This window comes from Scyliorhinus canicula, chromosome 4 (genome assembly GCF_902713615.1).
Source record: "Scyliorhinus canicula chromosome 4, sScyCan1.1, whole genome shotgun sequence".
NCBI classification, from domain to species: domain Eukaryota; kingdom Metazoa; phylum Chordata; class Chondrichthyes; order Carcharhiniformes; family Scyliorhinidae; genus Scyliorhinus; species Scyliorhinus canicula.
In genome coordinates, this window is record NC_052149.1 from 220,798,589 (window position 1) to 220,818,908 (window position 20,320).

General features: G+C 43.5%; 1 protein-coding gene across 2 annotated transcripts in view; it reads right to left on the bottom strand.

Annotated features, from left to right (window-relative positions):
• Positions 1-16,119, bottom strand: part of sparc (secreted protein, acidic, cysteine-rich (osteonectin)) — a 37,710-nt gene extending 21,591 nt beyond the window's left edge. The window contains exons 1-3 of one of the 2 annotated variants that reach the window (XM_038796107.1): positions 16,009-16,119; positions 1,283-1,355; positions 699-746 (exon numbers count right to left, since the gene is read on the bottom strand). In XM_038796107.1, coding sequence (XP_038652035.1) covers positions 699-746; positions 1,283-1,339 — 105 coding nt within the window. In that variant the 5' untranslated portion in view covers positions 1,340-1,355; positions 16,009-16,119. Of the gene's footprint in view, positions 1-698; positions 747-1,282; positions 1,356-15,648; positions 15,775-16,008 lie in introns of those variants that run through there. The other variant, XM_038796106.1, reaches the window with a different exon arrangement.
• Between the last annotated feature and the right edge of the window lie 4,201 nt (positions 16,120-20,320).

The following is a 20,320-nucleotide window of genomic DNA, read 5'->3' on the forward strand; positions in this document are numbered from 1 at the left end:
ATGCATAAGACTTGAAGGGCTGTACTATTGATTGTAATTTGATCCACTTTCATGGTGAGGGATTTTTAAGTTCTGGCTAAGTTCTTAGAAAGGCATTCATCCAGAACCCAACAGAGACATTCATAATGATGATTAGCTATAAAGGTTTGAAATTAATTTGCTCTCATGTGCAGCTGTGACATTAACTCACATAATCTTGAGATAAATGAAACACAGCAAGGCATTATTGTAAGGGCTATTGAATAAAATGGTACATTTGAATAAAATACGCTCTCCTTAAAAAGGAAGCAACTGATTTAGATAATATGGAAATGGCAAAACAGAACATGCTGGAGAAGCTCAGCAGGTCAGGCAGCATTAGTGGCGAGAGAAACGGAGTTCACCTTTTGAGTCCGTATGACTTCTTCAGAGCTACAGATTCTTCACATTTCCAGCATCCGCGGTATTTTGCATTTCTGGACTTTTATAAATTGAGAGGAGGCTATATTTTAAGTGTGGAAGGAACTGTTATGCTGCATACTACCTTCCAACTCTGTGACAGCTGGGACAGATCGTACTGAACTGTAATCTAATAGTTTAAAGACACATCGTTTGTTGCCCAGTTACTTCTGCAATTCACTATTCACAGGACTTCTTTTGCTTGCCTTTGGAAAATTACTTTGCATCAAACCCATCATGACATCAAAATGTGTTTTTACCTCTTCTACTGTTTCCTCAACAACTTCTTCTTCAGGCACAAGACCCTCCTGAAAAATTGGGAAGGAAGACAGAAAGATTCAGCAAAGCAATGTTCATTCTTAGGGACAGTAAAGCAATATTTTTTAAATTTCAGTCTCCAATGCTGGAGGTGTAACTCCGTACTGGAAGTGTCACTCAATGTGCTTTGCCAGGACCATCACTGCATTGCAGTGAATCAGGAGGAAAAACAAACCATTACGGAAACTCCTTTCATTGAAATTAGAAAGGAACATGGGACATACATCATTTCAAATCTATTTTGATTAGCAGTGCAGCAAAGTAAGAGATTGGTGTTCAGAGTGTCTGCTTATGTCACACAAAGGGCTCTTTACAACTTTGATTTCTATTGTGTTGATCTTGGGAGAAAATCCAGTTAATAGCCTAAGTCAGGACAGTTAGTGTGACCTAGTTCGGGCACGTGGTAGCACAGCGTGATAATATATTTCGTTCACACTGCACAATCCTTTTTCCTATGCACCACACACCAGAGAGTAGCAGCGCCCACACTTGCCTTGTATCACTCATGAATGCAGAAAATACTTACAGGAGCAGCTAGTGCCTTGCCTGCAAGGCAGAGGAGAAGAACGATCCAGGTCCTCATTTTGGTATTTTGAGATCTAAGAAAATGCAAAAACAGTTGCAATGAACTTTGGGTACTTTAATTTCATTAAACAGTACAATGTTGAGGCAGTCTGCAAGCATTACTCTTTAGGCCAATTCATATGTTACACGTTTATTTGATTCTGAGCATATAGAAGTGAATATTTTATTTCCTGGAGGTACAGAATGAGAATTGGAAGAGATGGACCTGTGTGACATGAACATGGAGTGGGCAGGATGATGATGAAAGGAAGGAGAAATTAAATGGATGGTGCTGGAAAGAATGGGTTAATAAGAAAAGGTGAAGAAAAAAGTGGTTCTGTGACCAGAGAATTGTGATGGGATACTTCTCAGGAGGAAATTGACTTTCCTAATTCTTTAAACAGGTACATCGCGTTTCACCGATGCCACTAAACCTTGGTAATTCAAATCATTGCCTATAATTTCTCACTACAAATTATCTGAACTGGCAGGCCCAGTTATATTTTCTGAAGCATCAAGCATCTAAAGCATCCTTATTTTCCAAATACAGAGGATGCACTATAATCGCTTCTTTTTAGTATACCAAAAGCATTGATCTATTGAATTTTTATCTCTCCCTTTTGTCCTTTTACATATGACTCAATATTAACAATTTTGTCTCTGAGACAGAAGGTTGTGGATCCAACTCACCATTCAAGAGAGCAGTGGATATAGAATCCTAAAGGAGGCCACTCGTCCGCCGATTCTGCATCGACCCTTCGAATGAGCACTCCACCCAGGTCCACGTCCTCATCCCTCCCACCCTGTTCCTGCAACCTAACCTGCACATCTCACAATTTAGCATGCCAAATCCGTCTAACCTGCAATCTATGGAGTGTGGGAGCAAACCAGAGTACCCGGAAGAAACCCACGCAGACACGGGGAGAACGTGCAAACTCCACACAGTCACCCAAGACTGGAATTGAACTCAGGTCTCTGGCATTGTGGGCAGCAGTGCTAACCACTGTGCCACCATCCGCATTGACACATTAGTGCAGTACTGAGGGAGAGCTGCATTGTTGGAGAGACACCAAATTGAGAGCCCATGATACCCTTTGAAGGAAAACAGGAATTCCCCCAGTGTCCTAGCCAACGCGTACCCTTCCAGTAACACCACTAAAAGAATGCACCTGGTCATTTATCTCATTACTCTTTGTGGTAGTATGAGATGGATGTGCAAATTGGTCCCCCTATTTCATTGGCTGTGAAATGCTTTTATAAATCGTGCCAAAGCTCTTTCTTATGATTTCATTATTTTATTCCTGGAATACATTGTGCGAGTGTGTGTAAATTAGCCTCATGCCAGCCAGGAAACGTTCAATTCACAAACCATCTCTGTAAAGATTGAAATGGCAATTTGGTGAATTCAGGTGTGAAAAATGTGTTCCATTTGGAAAACCAAATCGCCATTCCTGGAGGAGGGAGTCGGTTTAGAGATTGGAAAAAAATTAGGAATGAAAACTCGGCAGTAGGGAACAAACCGATAATCAAGAGCTAAAGAATGTGAAGCGCCGTCACATTTAATTGGTTTGCTGGACCATTTTTAAAAAATATCAATTTTTAAGAGTCCAATATGTGATTTAAGGACATTGCCATGCGGGAGGGCCACTGTCTGGTCAGAGCTATTAGTTTGGACTGTTGGTTAGCGACTGAATCAGGGGGGGCATATCACAAAATGACTCCAGAGTCATCCATTGTCCCCTTTTTAAAAAATAAATTTAGAGTACCCAATTCATTTTTTCCAATTAAGGGGCAATTTAGCGTGGCCAATCCACCTACCCTGCACATCTTTGGGTTGTGGGGTCTGGAGGCGAGGAACATCCAAGGCGAAACCCACGCAAACACGGGGAGAATGTGCAAACTCCTCACGGACAGTGACCCAGAGCCAAGATCAAATCTGGGACCTCGGCGCCGTGGGGCAGCAGTGCTAACCCACTGCGCCACTGTGCTGCCCCGCCCCCTTATTTAGGAAAGTCTGTTTTACCTCCACACGGGCTTTTGTTTTAGTGTGAATGGAAGAAGAATCCACGAGGTACAGCAGAATTTGAAAACCATCTTAATTCCTAATAATAGCACCGTGCAAGGTTTTCAGTCGTCTTTTTAAGATTTTACAGCTGGTGAACCAGAAATTTGCTATGTGCTGCTTCCTGGACGCTTTCTTAGATACCAAGGTAATGAAGATTTAGTATATTTGACCAGATGTGATCAATCTGATTGTGGTTAACATTTCAGATCTGCACTGGGTGCAGTCTTCCTGACTGCGATAGGGGAGGTTCATATGCTTATTCGCTTAAGTGGGCTAGACCAGACATACTTATTTCGGTTATGTAACCACTCCTGCCGCCCAATAGTGTTTTATTTCAACACTTTTGTGTGTGAGAATGGGCTGCGCTGACAGGATTACCGCACGCACGGAAACAGGCTGGGGTCTGTTTATCTTGGAACAAGCTAAACGTCAAACTGTGTTTGGAGGCGAGGAACATCCAAGTGGAATCCCTGTGCCAGCTGTTCATGTGTAGGGTAATACTCGATGCCACGTCTGCAGATTCACTGGCTGCAGGAAGTCCTTTCAAGTCAAATATTTTCAACAACAAAAAGGGCCCATTGAACTCCATTCAGATGAATCCTATTTGTACAATTCATTCTATGTCACTCGCCCGTGATAATCAGCAGCTTAATTGCAATGGACTCTGGTTAGATTGAATCTTAATATGAATGTTACATCTTAGTAAAGGCACATTTCCCTTCCTGACAAGTTTTTTTTTAACAGAAAAATCATGGACAGCCAAAGATGTGCAGGTTAGGCGGATTGGCCATGCTAAATTGCTCCTTAGTGTCCAGGGATGTGTAGGTTCGGTGGGGTTACAGGAATAGAGCTGGGGAGTGGGCCTAGTTAGGGTGCTCTTTCAGAGGGTTGGTACAGATTTAATGGGCCTAATATCCTCCTGTTGCACTGTAGAAATTATCTTATTCTATGTACTCTCCCCAACTGCAAACTCAACTTAGTGTATTGTTTTTAACAACGGACCAACACTGTTGTTGTGCATTGATATCCAGGATGAGCTTAACAATGCTGAGAGAAGATCTCTGTCGACAGGAAGGTAGTACAGATGGGGGTGCTGTGCCTCATTTCCACCATGACAACATCACTCAGAACCATGCAGTGGATTTACACGTGCAGCGTGTGTTTAGGCAGGAATTGCAGGATTGTGTCACAGCAGGGCAGCATCGTGGTGCAGTGGTTAGCATTGCTGCCTCACTGCGCCAAGGTCCCAGGTTTGATCCTGGCTCTGGGTCACTGTCCGTGTGAAGTTTGCACATTTTCCCCGTGTTTGCGTGGGTTCCGCCCCCACAACCCAAAGATGTGCAGGGTAGGTGGATTGATCATGCTAAATTGTCCCTTAATTGGAAAAAATGAATTGGGTACTATAAATTTAGAAACAAAAAGGAAGAGAAAAAGGATTGTGTCACAGCATTTCGTTAAAAAGGTTACATCACGTCATGGAAACACTCACCCCCCTCTCCTGGGTAGGCAACCATTTGATAAAAATGAACAATTAACTGCTCCAAACTGATATCAAAAAAATGAAGTTTTATTATTTCCTCAAAATCAGTTGAACAATAGGTGTAAGACATATTCCAAAGTGTAGTCTCTATCTAGTGCTTGGCTAATACTTTAGTGATGTGCTGCACAGATGATGTTGAACAAAGACTCCATTTACTTTCTCATATAAGCATTGCATTGTTCAAAAGAGGAGAAATCCTGCTCCTGGCAACAATGCCACCAAGACACTTTCGCTTATCATCTGTATTGCTGATTGTGCCACTTTGCTGGGGGTGAATTGGTTGCTGTGTTTTCCTACAAAGCATAAGCGATGATACATGGAGTCTTCGTTTAACATCATCTTTGCAGCACATCACAAAAGTATCAGCCGAGTCCTGGATAGAGGTTGAAATTTGGAATATGTCTTGAACCTATCAAAGAGTTGATTCATTGGAGGACATTAAAATATGTTATTTGCGAATGTGCGTTGCCTCTTAATTGCCACAGAATTCCAACTTGAAAATACTCCCAGGGAAGAAAAACAACTGCAAATGTTGGAATTAGAAAGAAGAGAACGGCTGGTAAATATAATGTAGATTAGTCAGTAAACGGAACAAAGATTTGCATTTATATAGCAGCTTTCATGGGCAGCACGGTGGAACAGAGGTTAGCACTGCTGCCTCACGGCGCTGAGGTCCCAGGTTCGATCTCGGCTCTGGGTCACTGTCCGTGGGGCGTCTGCACATTCTCCTTGTGTCTGCGTGGGTCTCACCCCCACAACCCAAAGATGTGCAGGTTGGTGGATTGGCCACACTAATTTGTCCCTTAAACGGAAACAAAAATGATTTGGGTACTCCAAATTTAGAAAAAAAAAAAGCTTTCCTGACCACCACCATCTCATTCCACCAATTACTTTTATAATGTAGGAAATGGAATCGCAAGCTCCCGCGAACAATAAAATACCCAATTATCTGGTTTTCTGATGTTAACCAAGGGATAAATATTGACTGGGATAACTTCCTTATTATTTTACATGTGTCATAGGGTCACCTGAGAGAACAGACAAGACCTTGGTTTAATGCCCCATCTGAAAGAAATACCTCCAACAGTGCCACAATGGAATATCAGCCTTGCTTTGTATGCTCAAGGTCTGGAGTAGGTCTTGAACCCAGAACTTCTCTGAGGCAGGATACTTACCAGTTGAATCAGAGTTCCTTGACTAATATTTTGGAAAGCACTTCAGAATGCAGCTTGATTTTGGTCTTGTCTGGAGCACTCGAGTGGCGTGAAAATCGGGAACCAACAATGCCTCATGGAATGAATCCATTCACATATTTACATTAACTGTGCTACTGACATCTAGATTAAAGCCCACACCAATTACAAAATCAATATATATAAGATTAGATGCCGCCCTAAACTAAGAATTCCTGCCATTACTTCAGGAAACCCTGCTTTCCAGATCAAGTTGGTTTTACTTAATACTTTCCGGTCCATTGGTGACGAGCATTTACCTTCTCCATTCTTTCAATTTCCCCTCTCAGCCATAAAGGAACCCATTCTTATTCCATGGCATCATTAAAAACAAGAGAAATCTGCTTCGTATAAATAAATTTCAAACTCAAAAAATGCACAGCAATACAAATAAAAATACATTTCACTCTCTACGTATGTTGAATATATTAATCTTCTCGCAAATTCTGCTCATGTGTTCTTTGATGTCAAAATGGAAATATATGGCTAGCTGCAGATACTTAGATCTGAGCAATGGACTTGGCGATAAACAAAGGAATGAAAATGAAAACAATCCAAAATCAAAAAGGTAGCAATTCAATAAATCACGTGCGATTGCAGTTCATGTTTGCAGTGGTGCTGTATAGTATTGGCCTTAACTTGTTGAATAAAAATGTCTAGCTTTTGATTTGACACGCGAGCTGTAATTTATAATAGGTTCTAAAGAAACGGCCCTTAATGACTTGATTTACAGATACCTGTACTCATTGTTTATATGCTGTGCAAATGCCAATAAGAAATTTTCAATGGGGCACAGCCCAAAAAACATTGAAAAGCATTTATTCACCACATGTAAAACATTTAAGACCAATGTCTTATGAATGCATGGTTCCATGTGATTTTTCTATTTATGCTCCAGCAACATGATTGTTGTTCAATGTGTATATGTGAGAGGTTTCTTCTGGCATATTAACTTTATAAATTGTTTATGGCCAAAGCATTGTGCACAGAAAATATTTTTCTAAATTGTAAGAAGTGAGTGCACTTAGTAGTTTGGCCATACTGGTAGTTTTACCTAAATGTACAACCACATTACTTTGCTTACACACAATTACAACAAATATGAAAGATAAAATATCAGTTGGGGAGCATTGAGAGGATAGTGATCATAAGTTTTAGCTTAACAAATAGAACAGGGCAAGAAGCATAAAAATAATTAATTGGAGAGAGGGCAAATTTTAATGTGATGAGAACAGATCTAGCATGGGTAAATTGGAAGCAAAGATTAGGCAAAGCTGTCACTCAGCAATGGGCTGACTTGAAGAGGAGATGGTTTTGTTACAATCAAGGTACATTCCCATCAGGGGGAAAGGTAGGGCAAACAAAGCTAAAACTGTGTATAAAATTATGAGGGGCATAGATAACATGGATAAGAATGCACTTTTCCACTTAGTGGAGGGGTGAATGCCCTGGGGGCATAGATTTAAGATGATGGACAGGAGGTTTATAGGAGATGAAAGGGAAAATGTGAGGGGGTGGCATGATGACACAGTGATTAGCACTGCTGCCTTACAGCACCAGGGACCCAGATTTGATTCCAGCCTTCGGTCACTGTCACTGTAGAGTTTGCACTTTCTCCCCATGTCTGCGTGGGTGTGCTCCAGTTTCCTTCCACAGTCCAAAGATGTGAAGTTTAAGTGGATTGGCCCCTTAGTGTAGGGATGTACAGGTTAGGTGATGTTACAGGGAAAGGGTGGGGGAGTGGGCCCAGGTAGAGTGCTCTTTCAGAGGGTCGGTGCAGACCCGATGGGCTGAATGGCCTCCTTCTGCACTGTAGGAATCCTATGGTTCTAAAACCTTTTCACCCAGAGGGTGGTTGGAATCGGGAACTCACTGCCTGAATGGGTGGTAGGTTGGTGATGGTGGGGGGGCCTTCACAACTTTTAAGAAGTATATAGATGAGCACTTGAAATGCCATAGCGTACAAGTCTATGGAGCAAGTGCTGGAAAATGGGATTAGAGTAGATAGTTACTTGATGCAGGCACAAACACGATGGGCGAAAAGGACTCTTTCCATGCTGTATGAAAAAGAGAGCTATAAGATGAAGTAGAAAAAAGGTGTGTGTGACAGATGTCAGGTTGACAATACAAATGAAAAGCAGACTGAGTATGGAAAGTTCAGACAGGAAGTGAAAACGACATAAAAGCTGCAAAGAGAGAATGAGAGAGGGGACTGACCGCCAACATAAAAGGGAATCCAAAAGTCTTCTTTAGACATATAAATAGCAAAATGATGGTAAACGCTTGAGAAGGGCCAATTAATGAGTAAAAAGAGGGTTTACAAATGGAGGCAGAGGGCTTGGCTGAGGTGCTAATTGAGTATTTTGCTCCAAGGAAGAAGATGCTGCTAAAGTCTTGTGAACGAAGAGGTAGTTCAGGTACTGGATGGACTAAAAAATAATGAAAGGTAGCTATTGGAAATGCGGGGCGTGCACAATGGCGCAGTGTTTAGCACTGCTATCTCACAGTGCCAAGGACCCAGGTTTGATCCCGACCCCGGGTCACTACCCGTGTAGAGTTTGCACATTCTCCTCTTGTCTGTGTGGATCTCACCCCCACAACAGAAAGCTGTGCAGGGTAGGTGGATTGGCCATGCTAAATTTCCCCTTTATTGGAAATATTAAAAAAATAAGAAATGCTGGCTGTGTAACAGATGGCAAGTCACCAAGATCTGATCATAGTTATCATAGAATTTACAGTGCAGAAGGAGGCCATTCGGCCCATCGGGTCTGCACCGGCTCTTGGAAAGAGCACCCTACCCAAGCCCACACCTCCACCCTATCCCCATAACCCAGTAACCCCACCCAACACTAAGGGCAATTTTGGACACTAAGGACAATTTATCACGGCCAATCCACCTAATCTGCACGTCTTTGGACTGTGGGAGGAATAAAAAGACCGGAGAAAACCCACGCACACATGGGGAGAACGTGCAGACTACGCACATACAGTGACCCATGCCGGGAATCGAACCTGGGACCCTGGAGCTGTGAAGCAATTGTGCTAACCATTATGCTACCGTGCTGCCCAATCAGATACTGTGTTATATCTGATGATACTGAGAGAGGTAAGGGTGGAAATTGCAGGGCACCTATCCATACTGACCCCACTCCTCAGGTACAGGGTTGGTGCCAGAGAACTGAAAATAGTGCATCTTTATTCAAAAAGGACAAATACAGCCAGTCAGTTTAATTTCAATGGCAGGAACACTTTTAGAAACGGTAAACTTATCTGTCTCTTGATGTGGATAAGTTAAAGAAAACCAGCATGGATTCGCAAGTCATAATTTGCAGATGACATAAAACTTGGGAGTACTGTGAACTGCGAGGAGAATAATGACAGACTTGAAGAGGTCACGGACAGGCGAGTGGAGTGGATGAACAAGTGGCTGGTGCAATTTAGTTCAGAGAATTGTGAGGTAATTTATTTTGGGAGAACAAATGGGGAAAGGCAAAATAAAATAAAGGAATCACTAATAAACAGGGTGTAAGAGCAGCGGGTCTTGGGGTGTATGTGCACAGATCAGTTAAAGTTTCAGGGCAGGTTACGAAAGTGGCTCATAAGGCAGACAAGATTCTGCACTTTATAAATAGAGGCACAAAATACAAAAGCAAGAAAGTTATGGTGGACCTCTATAAAATTTTAGTTCAGCTTGAACTGATGGGTTCTGCCCAATTCTGGGCGCCATACGTTGGAAAAGATATGAAGGCACTGAAGGGTGTGCAGAAAAAATTATTACAATGAACATAAGAACTAGGAGCAGGAGGAGGCCATCTGGCCCCTCGAGCCTGCTCCGCCATTCAATGAGATCTTGGCTGATCTTTTGTGGACTCAGCTCCACTTTCCGGCCCGAACACCATAACCCTTAATCCCTTTATTCTTCAAAAAACTATCTATCTTTACCTTAAAAACATTTAATGAAGGAGCCTCAACTGCTTCACTGGGCAAGGAATTCCATAGATTCACGACCCTTTGGGTGAAGAAGTTCCTCCTAAACTCAGTCCTAAATCTACTTCCCCTTATTTTGAGGCTATGCCCCCTAGTTCTGCTGTCACCCGCCAGTGGAAACAACCTGCCCGCATCTATCCTATCTATTCCCATCATAATTTTAAATGTTTATATAAGATCCCCCCTCATCCTTCTAAATTCCAATGAGTACAGTCCCAGTCTACTCAACCTCTCCTCGTAATCCAACCCCTTCAGCTCTGGGATTAACCTCGTGAATCTCCTCTGCACACCCTCCAGTGCCAGTACGTCCTTTCTCAAGTAAGGAGATCAAAACTGAACACAATACTCCAGGTGTGGCCTCACTAACACCTTATACAATTGCAGCATAACCTCCCTAGTCTTAAACTCCATCCCTCTAGCAATGAAGGACAAAATTCCATTTGCCTTCTTAATCACCTGTTGCACCTGTAAACCAACTTTCTGTGACTCATGCACTAGCACACCCAGGTCTCTCTGCACAGCAGCATGCTTTAATATTTTATTGTTTAAATAGTAATCCCATTTGCTGTTATTCCTACCAAAATGGATAACCTCACATTTGTCAACATTGTATTCCATTTGCCAGACCCTAGCCCATTCACTTAACCTATCCAGATCCCTCTGCAGACTTCCAGTATCCTCTGCACTTTTCGCACTTTCCAGCCATGAGAGAGTTCAGTTATCGATTGGCCCGGCTGGGTTCTGTTATCCTCAGAGAAGGTGGAAAAGATATTTGATGGACGTATTCAAAATGATGATGGATCTGGACGGAGCAGATAGGGAGAATTGTTCTAGTTGGCAAAAGGGTCAGGAACTGGAAGACACAGATTTATGGTGATTGGCAAAAGAAGCAATAGCAACATGAAGAAAGCTTTGTTTACGTGGTTAGGATGTGGAATGCATTGCCTGAGAGTGCAGTGATGGCAGGTCCAATTGTGGCTTTCAAAGGGAAATTGGATACTATCTGAAGAAGAATTTGCAGGGTCATGGGGAAAGGGTTGTGGGGAGGGGCGGGATACGCAGAGGTACGTAGAACACAGAATTTACAGTGCAGAAGGAGGCCATTTGGCCGATCGAGTCTGTACCGACCCTTGGGAAGACCACCCCACTTAAGCCCACACTTCCACCCCATCCCCGTAACCCAGTAACCCCACCTAACCTTTGTAGACACTAAGGGTAATTTATCATGGCCAAGCACCTAAGCTGCACATCTTTGGACTGTGAGAGGAAACCGGAGCACCTGGAGGAAACCCACGCAGACACGGGGAGAACGTGCAGACTCCGCACGGATAGTGACCCAAGCCGGGAATCAAACCTGGGACCCTGGAGCTGTGAAGCCACAGTGCTAACCACTGTGCTACCATGCCACCCATAGACAGGACGAGCTGAATTCCTCCTAAGGAGAGCTGACACAGACACGGTGGACTGAATGGCATTCTTCTGTGCTGTAAACATGCTATGATTCTGGTCGGTATTTATAATTGCCGTTAGAATTCTGCCCATTAGTATTTTATCCTGTTACATTACAGCGAGTCACTAAAACAATGAGTGCAATTTCCTGCTGGGAATTTTAATGATCTGTCTATCCTCTCCAAAGGCATGATTTGTATTTTTAATGATGTAATAATGAGGAGTGTGCAGTGTAATTATATAAATCCATCTCAGTTGCAAGGCTGTACTGCATCCTTTGAAGATTATCACTGTTATTTGTGTTAAAAGTAGATGTAATTATCAGTAGTGTAATCAATATTGAGCTTGAAAGTTCTGTGTATTGCAGACCCATTGGTATAGGAAAGGGGGAATGCATCCCCGACAGGCCTTATCCGTGTTGCCTTAAATACACTATTTTTTGAGGGGTTGAAATTATGACATTTTTGTAGGTTTCTCCGCAGAAGCATGTTACAGGTATTAAATGTAACCTTTTCCAAGTTTCCATTTGTCGGGAAGGTGATGTGAACCAGCGTCAGTGATAAAACCAGAATCTATTCCTCCTGAATCATGGACCCTGATATCTGGGTTGTGGGTCTGACGTGCCGCTGTTGAGTGGCCCTGAGGACGACCCTTACCCACCAGCACTTTCTCAAACCTGGACATTGTATGGAGCTGTTTTGTGTGTGTGTGTGTGTGTTGGGGAGGTGGGGACTGGTACACTAAACAGTTTGAAGATAACATGGATATCTCTCCTCCCTCTCGGTTCCCAGGGCACTAAGTTTAGGCGTGGAATGCCAAGGACAGTCTCCCATTCTGATGAAAAGACGTTTTTTAAAAAATCTTTTCTCCACATTAGTTGAGGACACAGAATTTGAAGTTTGAGCACCCCTCTTTATTTGAGCTGGAAGTGTTTGGACAAGAAGCAATCTGTGTACTCAGACAATGTTCAGTATCTTTGGAATTGTGCATAACAAAATTACAGGGAGAAGCGCAGAATGCACACACACAGGATGCATTGATCATCTTGTCAGGCCTATTGTTTCACTCGGGATTTTTTCCATGATTCAAATGAGCGCAGTGGTGTCAGTATCAAATATGGCAGAAATGTTTCTATTCTGCACTGGGAGTGAACAAGCGGATACATCGGAATCCTTAGTCTAAATAAACAGGCAAGTACTGGCCTGTGAACAGGAAAGCCTCGCTTTCTCGTCTGGTGCTCTGGCCTCGGCCACCCACACCCTACTCCCGCCCCACCTCGCCTTTCCCAAAGCCAACATGAAAAATAAACCCTGCGCTGATTTGGCAGCGGATAGTTAAATTCAGCGGTGGTTCAGCTCCTTCCTGCAGATGACGGCCTCAATTTAAATAGCAGGACCCCAACATCAGCAACCATTTGCCTGTTGGAATTTCAGCAACAATAAATCTTCCCATTGCTTGTCCTGCAAGGGTGGCTGATTCGAGACTTTGCTAGAGAGCCACACACACCGCTTGGGGATTCAGCTCTGCGACCTTTAAGGGTTCTCCCAAAACCCAGGGTTCCGGTTTTCAACACTGAAGCCACAGAAAGAGAGAGGGGATAATTTGGAAGGAATGTCACTGTTAACAGTCCCGACCTGGTCCCTGGGACACCAGTCGTGTGTAATTCTGAATCCCACTCCCCCACCACCCAATTCCTCTGTGTCCCGAGTTAACCCTTGCAATGCCATTGATTTCTCCTTACCTTGTGCAAACACACTGAACACACAAATGGAATCAATTAGATTGTGCCTCCTTCGCTACTGGAGCTCGGTGAAATTTGAGCCATTTTAAACACTGAGACAAAGGCGAGTTTAGTTAAATGAAAACAGCGATTGCCCCGTAAATAATTTCCGTATAACACAGAATGCAGAATTTATTAGAAGTTGGGGAACTTTGGAAAAAGTTTGAGAATTGTACACACTGCTCCTTTTCCCTATCGAGCTCCACATGTCCATATATAATTAATAATCTTTATTGTCACAAGTAGGCTTACATTAACACGGCAATGAAGTTACTGCGAAAAGCCCCTAGTCGCCACATTCCAGCGTCTGTTCGGGTACACAGCGGGAGAATTCAGAATGTCCAATTCACGTAACAGCACGTCTTTCGGGACTTGTGGCAGGATACCCACGCAGACATGGGAAGGACTTGCAGACTCCGCACAGTGACCCAAGCCGGGAATCGAACCTGAGACCCTGGAGCGGTGAAGCCACAGTGCTAACCATTGTGCTACCGTGCTATAGTGTATTAATATAGCCTGGGGCACACCTGGATACTCGCCAAAATATAATCTGCAATAAATGGAGCATCTTTCTGGCGTGTTACAGCCTCACTATTAACTTTTGTGTTAATTTGAACCTGATCGATCAGGATAACTTTTTCCTCCTCATTTTTCCTCTAGTTACGGTGAAGATTAAACTGTCATGTAAGGCTGATAAAAACAAATTCGGCGGTAATTGCCAAAATTAAATAGTCATTTCATTTTTAAGCCCGGGATGGCGGGTGGCAGGGGAACAGTAAACCGAGCAGGAAAGTTAAACTAAAGGAGCCGACACGGGAGCGATGTACCGAATGACTTCCTGTCCCGATCCCATCCCTTCTCTTCCCATCTTTCTCACCCCTCCCATTTCCCTCACGTCAACGTATCACAGCAGCCCACCCCCAATTTGGAAGCCAATTATTCGGGGCAGATGTTTAAAAGACTCCTGACATCCAGCTGTCTCAGCAGCTGCTGAGACTGGCCAGCCCCACAACCGTACCAGAGGATCCACCAATGATTCACCCGGATAATCTGTCCAAACACAGCCCCCCCCCCCCCCCCCCTCACCCCCCAACCGTCCCACAGAAACAACAATTGCGCCCGAGTTGAAATTTGCAAATGGTGTGAAATGGTTTGAAACGTCTCCTGGCCGTGATCCCATACACAATGTTGATAGAAACTTTTTAAAAACTGCTGCTCCATACAGAAATCTGCTTCGGTGGTTACCCCCAGTTGAAAAAAAATGTCTTATCTTGCAAAGTTCCCAGATTTACATGTCTCCATTTTGTGAAGATGTTAAAAGGGAGGATTTTTTAATGCATTCGTTGAATTAAATATAAACACACATTTACAGAAATCTGAATAATGCTTCATGTTAACAAAAACCGATTATCAAATATTAGGTTTTTTTTAAACACAGAGATTTGTTTTAACACCGAGAATGACCCGCGGTTAAGGGGCTCGCGGTTACCCTTGCGGTCTGAACAATTCACAAAACTTCAAAAGAAGTTTAAATGACAAGAGACAGCTTCCGTAAAATAAAAAAAGACCAGATGAGTGGTCTCACTGTTGCCAGGGGGGAGGATGGGGGGGTTTCAGTCTCTGCCATTCTTTTGTCTGATCAGTCACAGACGAAACTTCAGCTCAGTTACACAGGCACACATCTCTCTCACTTGGACCCCACCCTGAAACAGACAGGATCACTTTCACTGCTCCGGGGCTGGCTCTGTCTGAACCATAACAAAGTGCAAGGAGAACCCCCCTCTTTCCTGAAACAAACGCGCCCCAAGTGGGATCAAAATGGATCAACCCACCTGTTTGCTAACGGGATCCACACGATTAAAAGCGCATTCGGGGGAAAAAAAGACCCTTCAACAAACTTCTCAGCCTCCAGGTCTAGTTCACCCAGGACACACTAAAATGCTAAAGCCAAGGTCACAGCAAGCGATAAAGAATCTCGCACCCTCTCCACAAACAACAAAGGATATCCCTTAGAATCAACCCGTGGAGCAATAAGGGGAATAAAACGTCTCAGCAGTTAACAGTCTAAACATTGCTGAACAGCATCGCATTGTCAGTCAGTGGGAGCGACAGCAAGTTCTCGTTCAGCACCAACAAAAGAGCAGATTGTCAGGAAAAGCTCAGCAGCGGATAAAAGGATGCAACCTCAGCGTTGCATTTAGTGATTTATCCCCGATTTGCAGAAGTGCTGAAAAGGAATAGAGCTTTAGATAGCGAACACAAAGCGCAGTCGTACCTCGTAAAGCAGAAGACTTGACCGGCAGTGAGAGAGCACCAGGCTAACTGAGGCACTGGAAGAAACTGCCTCTTTACAGCAAGCTCGCAGGAAATGAAGCAATGATATCCCTGGTGGGCTGGCTCTCCCTCTCCCCCCCCCCCCCCCCCCCCCCCCCCCCCCACATCAGTCTCTCCCTCCCCCTTCGAATTGTTCTGGGTGGAAAATCAAATGCATAGTTTGCTTTTGGAATGCACCCTTTGCCACAGACCAGAACAATCTATCCCCTGCCTCCTTCGGGCAGATTTATCTCCCTATTTCCAAAAACAAAATCTGCATTGTGACATGAAAAACGATTTTTGTTTAATGGATTCCACTTACGCTTGCGTTGGTGAATGGTATCAGCGTGTATGGATTTATTAACAACTCATCCGTTTCTTCTGTAATCGGTTCTTTGTGTCTCAGCTGGCTCTCTAGCTCTCTAGTCTGGATAACAAAAAAACATCTGGATTTGTTTTATATGCCGGGGGGGGGGGGGGGGGGGATTGTAAACGTGGCAACTGCATATGTACGTGGTCCAAATTTTAAATTTAAAGAGACCCAATGAAGGGAGGACAGACAATTACCACAGTTCATCTCAGTAGACGTGGCATACTGCTGCACCCTACATAGACATGCTCCGGCATAGCTCCAGCTATGGAATTCACAGATTAGCTCCTCAAAAATGTCATGCAAGTGCCATTTGCTTTGTGCATTTCTGGGGGGAAAAGTAGGATTTTCTTTTCACACACATATGGCTTTCCGTTTTAAAATCAAACCTTGGATTATGTCCCACATCTAATTATTGTTGGTTACAAAATAGAGTTTGGTTCCAAAATGTTGCTTGAATGATTCCAGGATCCTTGCTGTGTTGCTTCTACCTTTGCAGTTGCTCAATAGTTCTAACTCAGTCAGTAGAGTATACTTATTATCCAGGTCATGTTAAAACTAAGAGCAAGGGAGCTCTCCCCTCTGTCGCCTGGCCAATATTTACTACTCAGTCAACATAAAAAGTCAGATTGTCTGAACGTCATCCCATCGCTGTTTGTGGATGCTTGCTCTGCACAATTTGGTGACTGTATTTTTAAGAATTTACTCAAGGGATGTGGAGGTCGCTGGCTAAGCCAGCATTCCCGTTTTCCATCCCGAGCTTGTGAAGGTTGTGCAGAGCCACCTTCTTGAACGACTGCAGTCCATGCACTGCAGGTACACCCACAGTGCTGTTAGGAAGGGAGCTCTGGGATTTTGACCCAGTGACAGTGAAGGAACAGTGATATATTTTAAGCCGGGATGGTGTGTGGCTTCGAGGAGAACTTGCAGGTGGTTGATTGATTTATTGTCACGTGTACCGAAGTACAGTGAAAAGTATTTTTCTGTGGCCAAGGGAACGTATGCAGTATGTACATAGTAGACAAAAAGAATAATCGACAGAGTACATTGGCAAATAGTGATTGGTTACAGTGGGGAACAAAGGCCAAACAAAGCAAATACATGAGCAGGAGCAGCATCAGGCATTGTGTTCCCAGTCATCTGCTGCCCTTGTACTTCTGGGTAGTACAGGTTGCAGATTTGGAAGGTGCTGTCGAAGGAGCCTTAGTGAGTTTCTGAAGTGCATCTCGTAGATGATCCGCACAGCTGCCACTGTTTGTTGTTGGTGAGGGAGTGAATGTTGAAGGCTATGGATGGGTGCCAATCAACTGAGCTGCTTACCACAGAATCCCTAGCCGTCATAAGACCATAAGTCATAGGAGCAGAATTAGGTGACTCAGCCCATCGGGTCTGCTCTGCAATTCAATCATGGCTGATATTTTTCTCATCCCCATTCTCCTGCCTTCTCCCCATAACCCCTGATCCCCTTATTAATCAAGAACCTATCTATCATGGGCGACATGTGGCACAGTGGATAGCACTGGGACTGCGGTGCTGAGGACCTGGGTTCGAATCCTGGCCCTGGGTCACTGTCCGTGTGGAGTTTGCACATTCTCCCCATGTCTGTGTGGGTTTCACCCCCACAACCCAAAGATGTGCAGATTAGGTGGATTGGCCACGCCAATTTAGCCCCTTAATTGGAAAAAAAATTGGGTACTCTAAAATTTAAAAAAAGAACCTATCCATCTTGCCAACCTGTTCTTGCAGCCATAATATTCATGTGGCTGGTCCACTTCAGTTTCTGGTTGATGGTAATGGCCAAGATGTTGAGAGTGGGGGATTCAACAACAGTAATGCCATTGACATCAACAGAAAGTGGTAAGATTCACTTTGTTGGAGATGGTTGTTTTCTGGCACGTGTGGTGTGAGTGTTGCTTGCCACTTATCAGTCAAAGTTTTGATTAGGGGCAGCACAGTGGTTAGCAGAGAGCCGGGGACCTGGGCTTGATTCCAATCTCGGGTGACTGCCTGTGTGGAGTTTGCACATTCTCCCCTTGTCTCCGTGGGTTTCCGCCAGATGCTCTAGTTTCCTCCCACAGTCCAAAGATGTGCAGGCTCGGTGGATTGACCATGCTAAATTGCCCCAGAGGATTGGTGCAGACTCGATGGGCCAAATGGCCTCCTCCAGGTCTTGCTCCATATGAACACAGACTGATCCAGTTTCTGACGAGTCATAAATGGCCTGAATATTGTCCATCATCAGCAAACATCCCCAATTCTGTCCTTCTGGTGGAGGGAGGGTCATTAACAAATTGGCTAAAAATGATTGGGCCAAGGAGACTATTCTAAGGATCTTGAGCAGTGATGTTCTGGGACAATTGACCTCCACTAACGCAATGAGCTTCCAATATTTCCTGCATTACAACAGTGACTACATTTCAGAAATACTTAACTGACAGTAAAAGATATTCTCATATCTTGAAAGGTGCTGTACAAATGTAAATGTTTCTTTATACTCTCACACCCAATCACCATGTTCATTTAGGACCAGGGTTGGTTCATGTCCAAAATTAGAAATTTGCTAATATGCAGTTCCCACTGCCTGTTTATGTCCAAAGCACGGATTCTGTTCACATTCAACGCCTGCTTATTGGCATTGCTCTACTCATGTCCTTTTTCAGTTTATACCTTTGCCAAAAATGCAATTTTTACTCATTACTCATTGTTCTAAGGCACATCCTTCGAACAGGGGAAGCCAAGGAGTGACATAAGTGAGGTGTACAAAATAATGAGGGGTTTAAGTAGAGTAAACAGGAAAAACTTGTTTCCCCTAGCTGAGCGTTCAATTACCAGGGGCATTTAAGGTGATTGGTCAAAAGGTTAGAGGGGTCATGAGGAAAAACATTTTCACCCAGAGGGTGCTGAGCATTTGGAATTCACTGGTGATTGTGGTTGAAATGCTCAACTCATTTAAAGGTACCTTGACCTGCATCTGAAGTGCTGTAACCTGCAAGGCTATAGACAGGGTGCTGGAAGTGGGATGAAAATGAACAGCTAGTTTATTTTCTCTCTCTTTTGGCCAGCACAGACATGATAGACTGAATGGCCTCTTTCAGCACCATAACGTCACTATGGTTCTATGGAACAAAGTAGGACATTCAGCTGCTCGAGTCAATTCCACCATTCAGCTTTATCATGCTGATAAATTAGTACCTCAAATTAGTCACTTTGATTTGTTCTGTAACCCTCAATACGTATACCTAACAAAAAGATTCAATAGTTTGAAACTTTTGATTGACCCAGCACCCATACCCATATTTCCACCACCATTTGTGTGAATAAATACTTATTGCTTTCACTGCTAAAATTATAGTGGATTCGGAATCTTCTCTGCACTTTACACAACTTGCTTTCCAGTACGTTCATACACCATACTTACTCTCACCTCCTGTTGCACCCTGGTATCATTTTCCTACTCCAAATAGGAGTAGGAAAGGTGGAGGTGGCATAGTGGTATTGTCGCTAGCCTAACAATCCAGAGACCCAGGATAATGATCTGGGGACCCGGGTTCGAATTCTACCATCGCAGATGATGGAATTTAAATTCAATAAAATATCTGGAATTAAAAGTCTAAAGACAACTATGAAACCATTGACGATTGTCGGAAAATCCATCTGGTTCACTAATGTCCTTCAGGGAAGGAAATCTGCCGTCCTTACCTGGTTTGGCCTATATGGGACTCCAGACCCACAGCAATGTGGTTGACTCTTAACTGCCCCCTCAAGGGCAATTAGGGATGGGCACAGCCTTGAACGAATTTTAAAAATTCTATTCTGATGTACCACACCATTTCTAATGTAAAATCTCTGAAATTACTTTCTATCCTCAGATTCACATTGATAGCCTCTGTGCTCTGACATCCCATGAACTGCTCTCCGATCCTTGGTAGACACCTTCTGTCTCTAGGTCCTATGATTCATTATATCCTTTTCTATATATTGTTACAACTCTTTGTATCCTATGAAATATATTTATTTGATTATATACTCTTGTCAGAAGCCTATTTTCGATTTTGAATCTCATTTGGACGTCCATGTTGAGTTGTAAAGAGTGGCGGCCATAAATTCAATCAGAATGCTACAAAAAAAGGCCTGTTCTGTTATAATATAGCTCAGTTGGCTGAACAGCTGGTTCGTGATGCGGAGCGACGGAAACAGTGTGGGTTCAATTCCAGTACCGGCTGAGGTTGTCCGCGAAGGCCCCACCTTCTCAACCTTGCCTCTC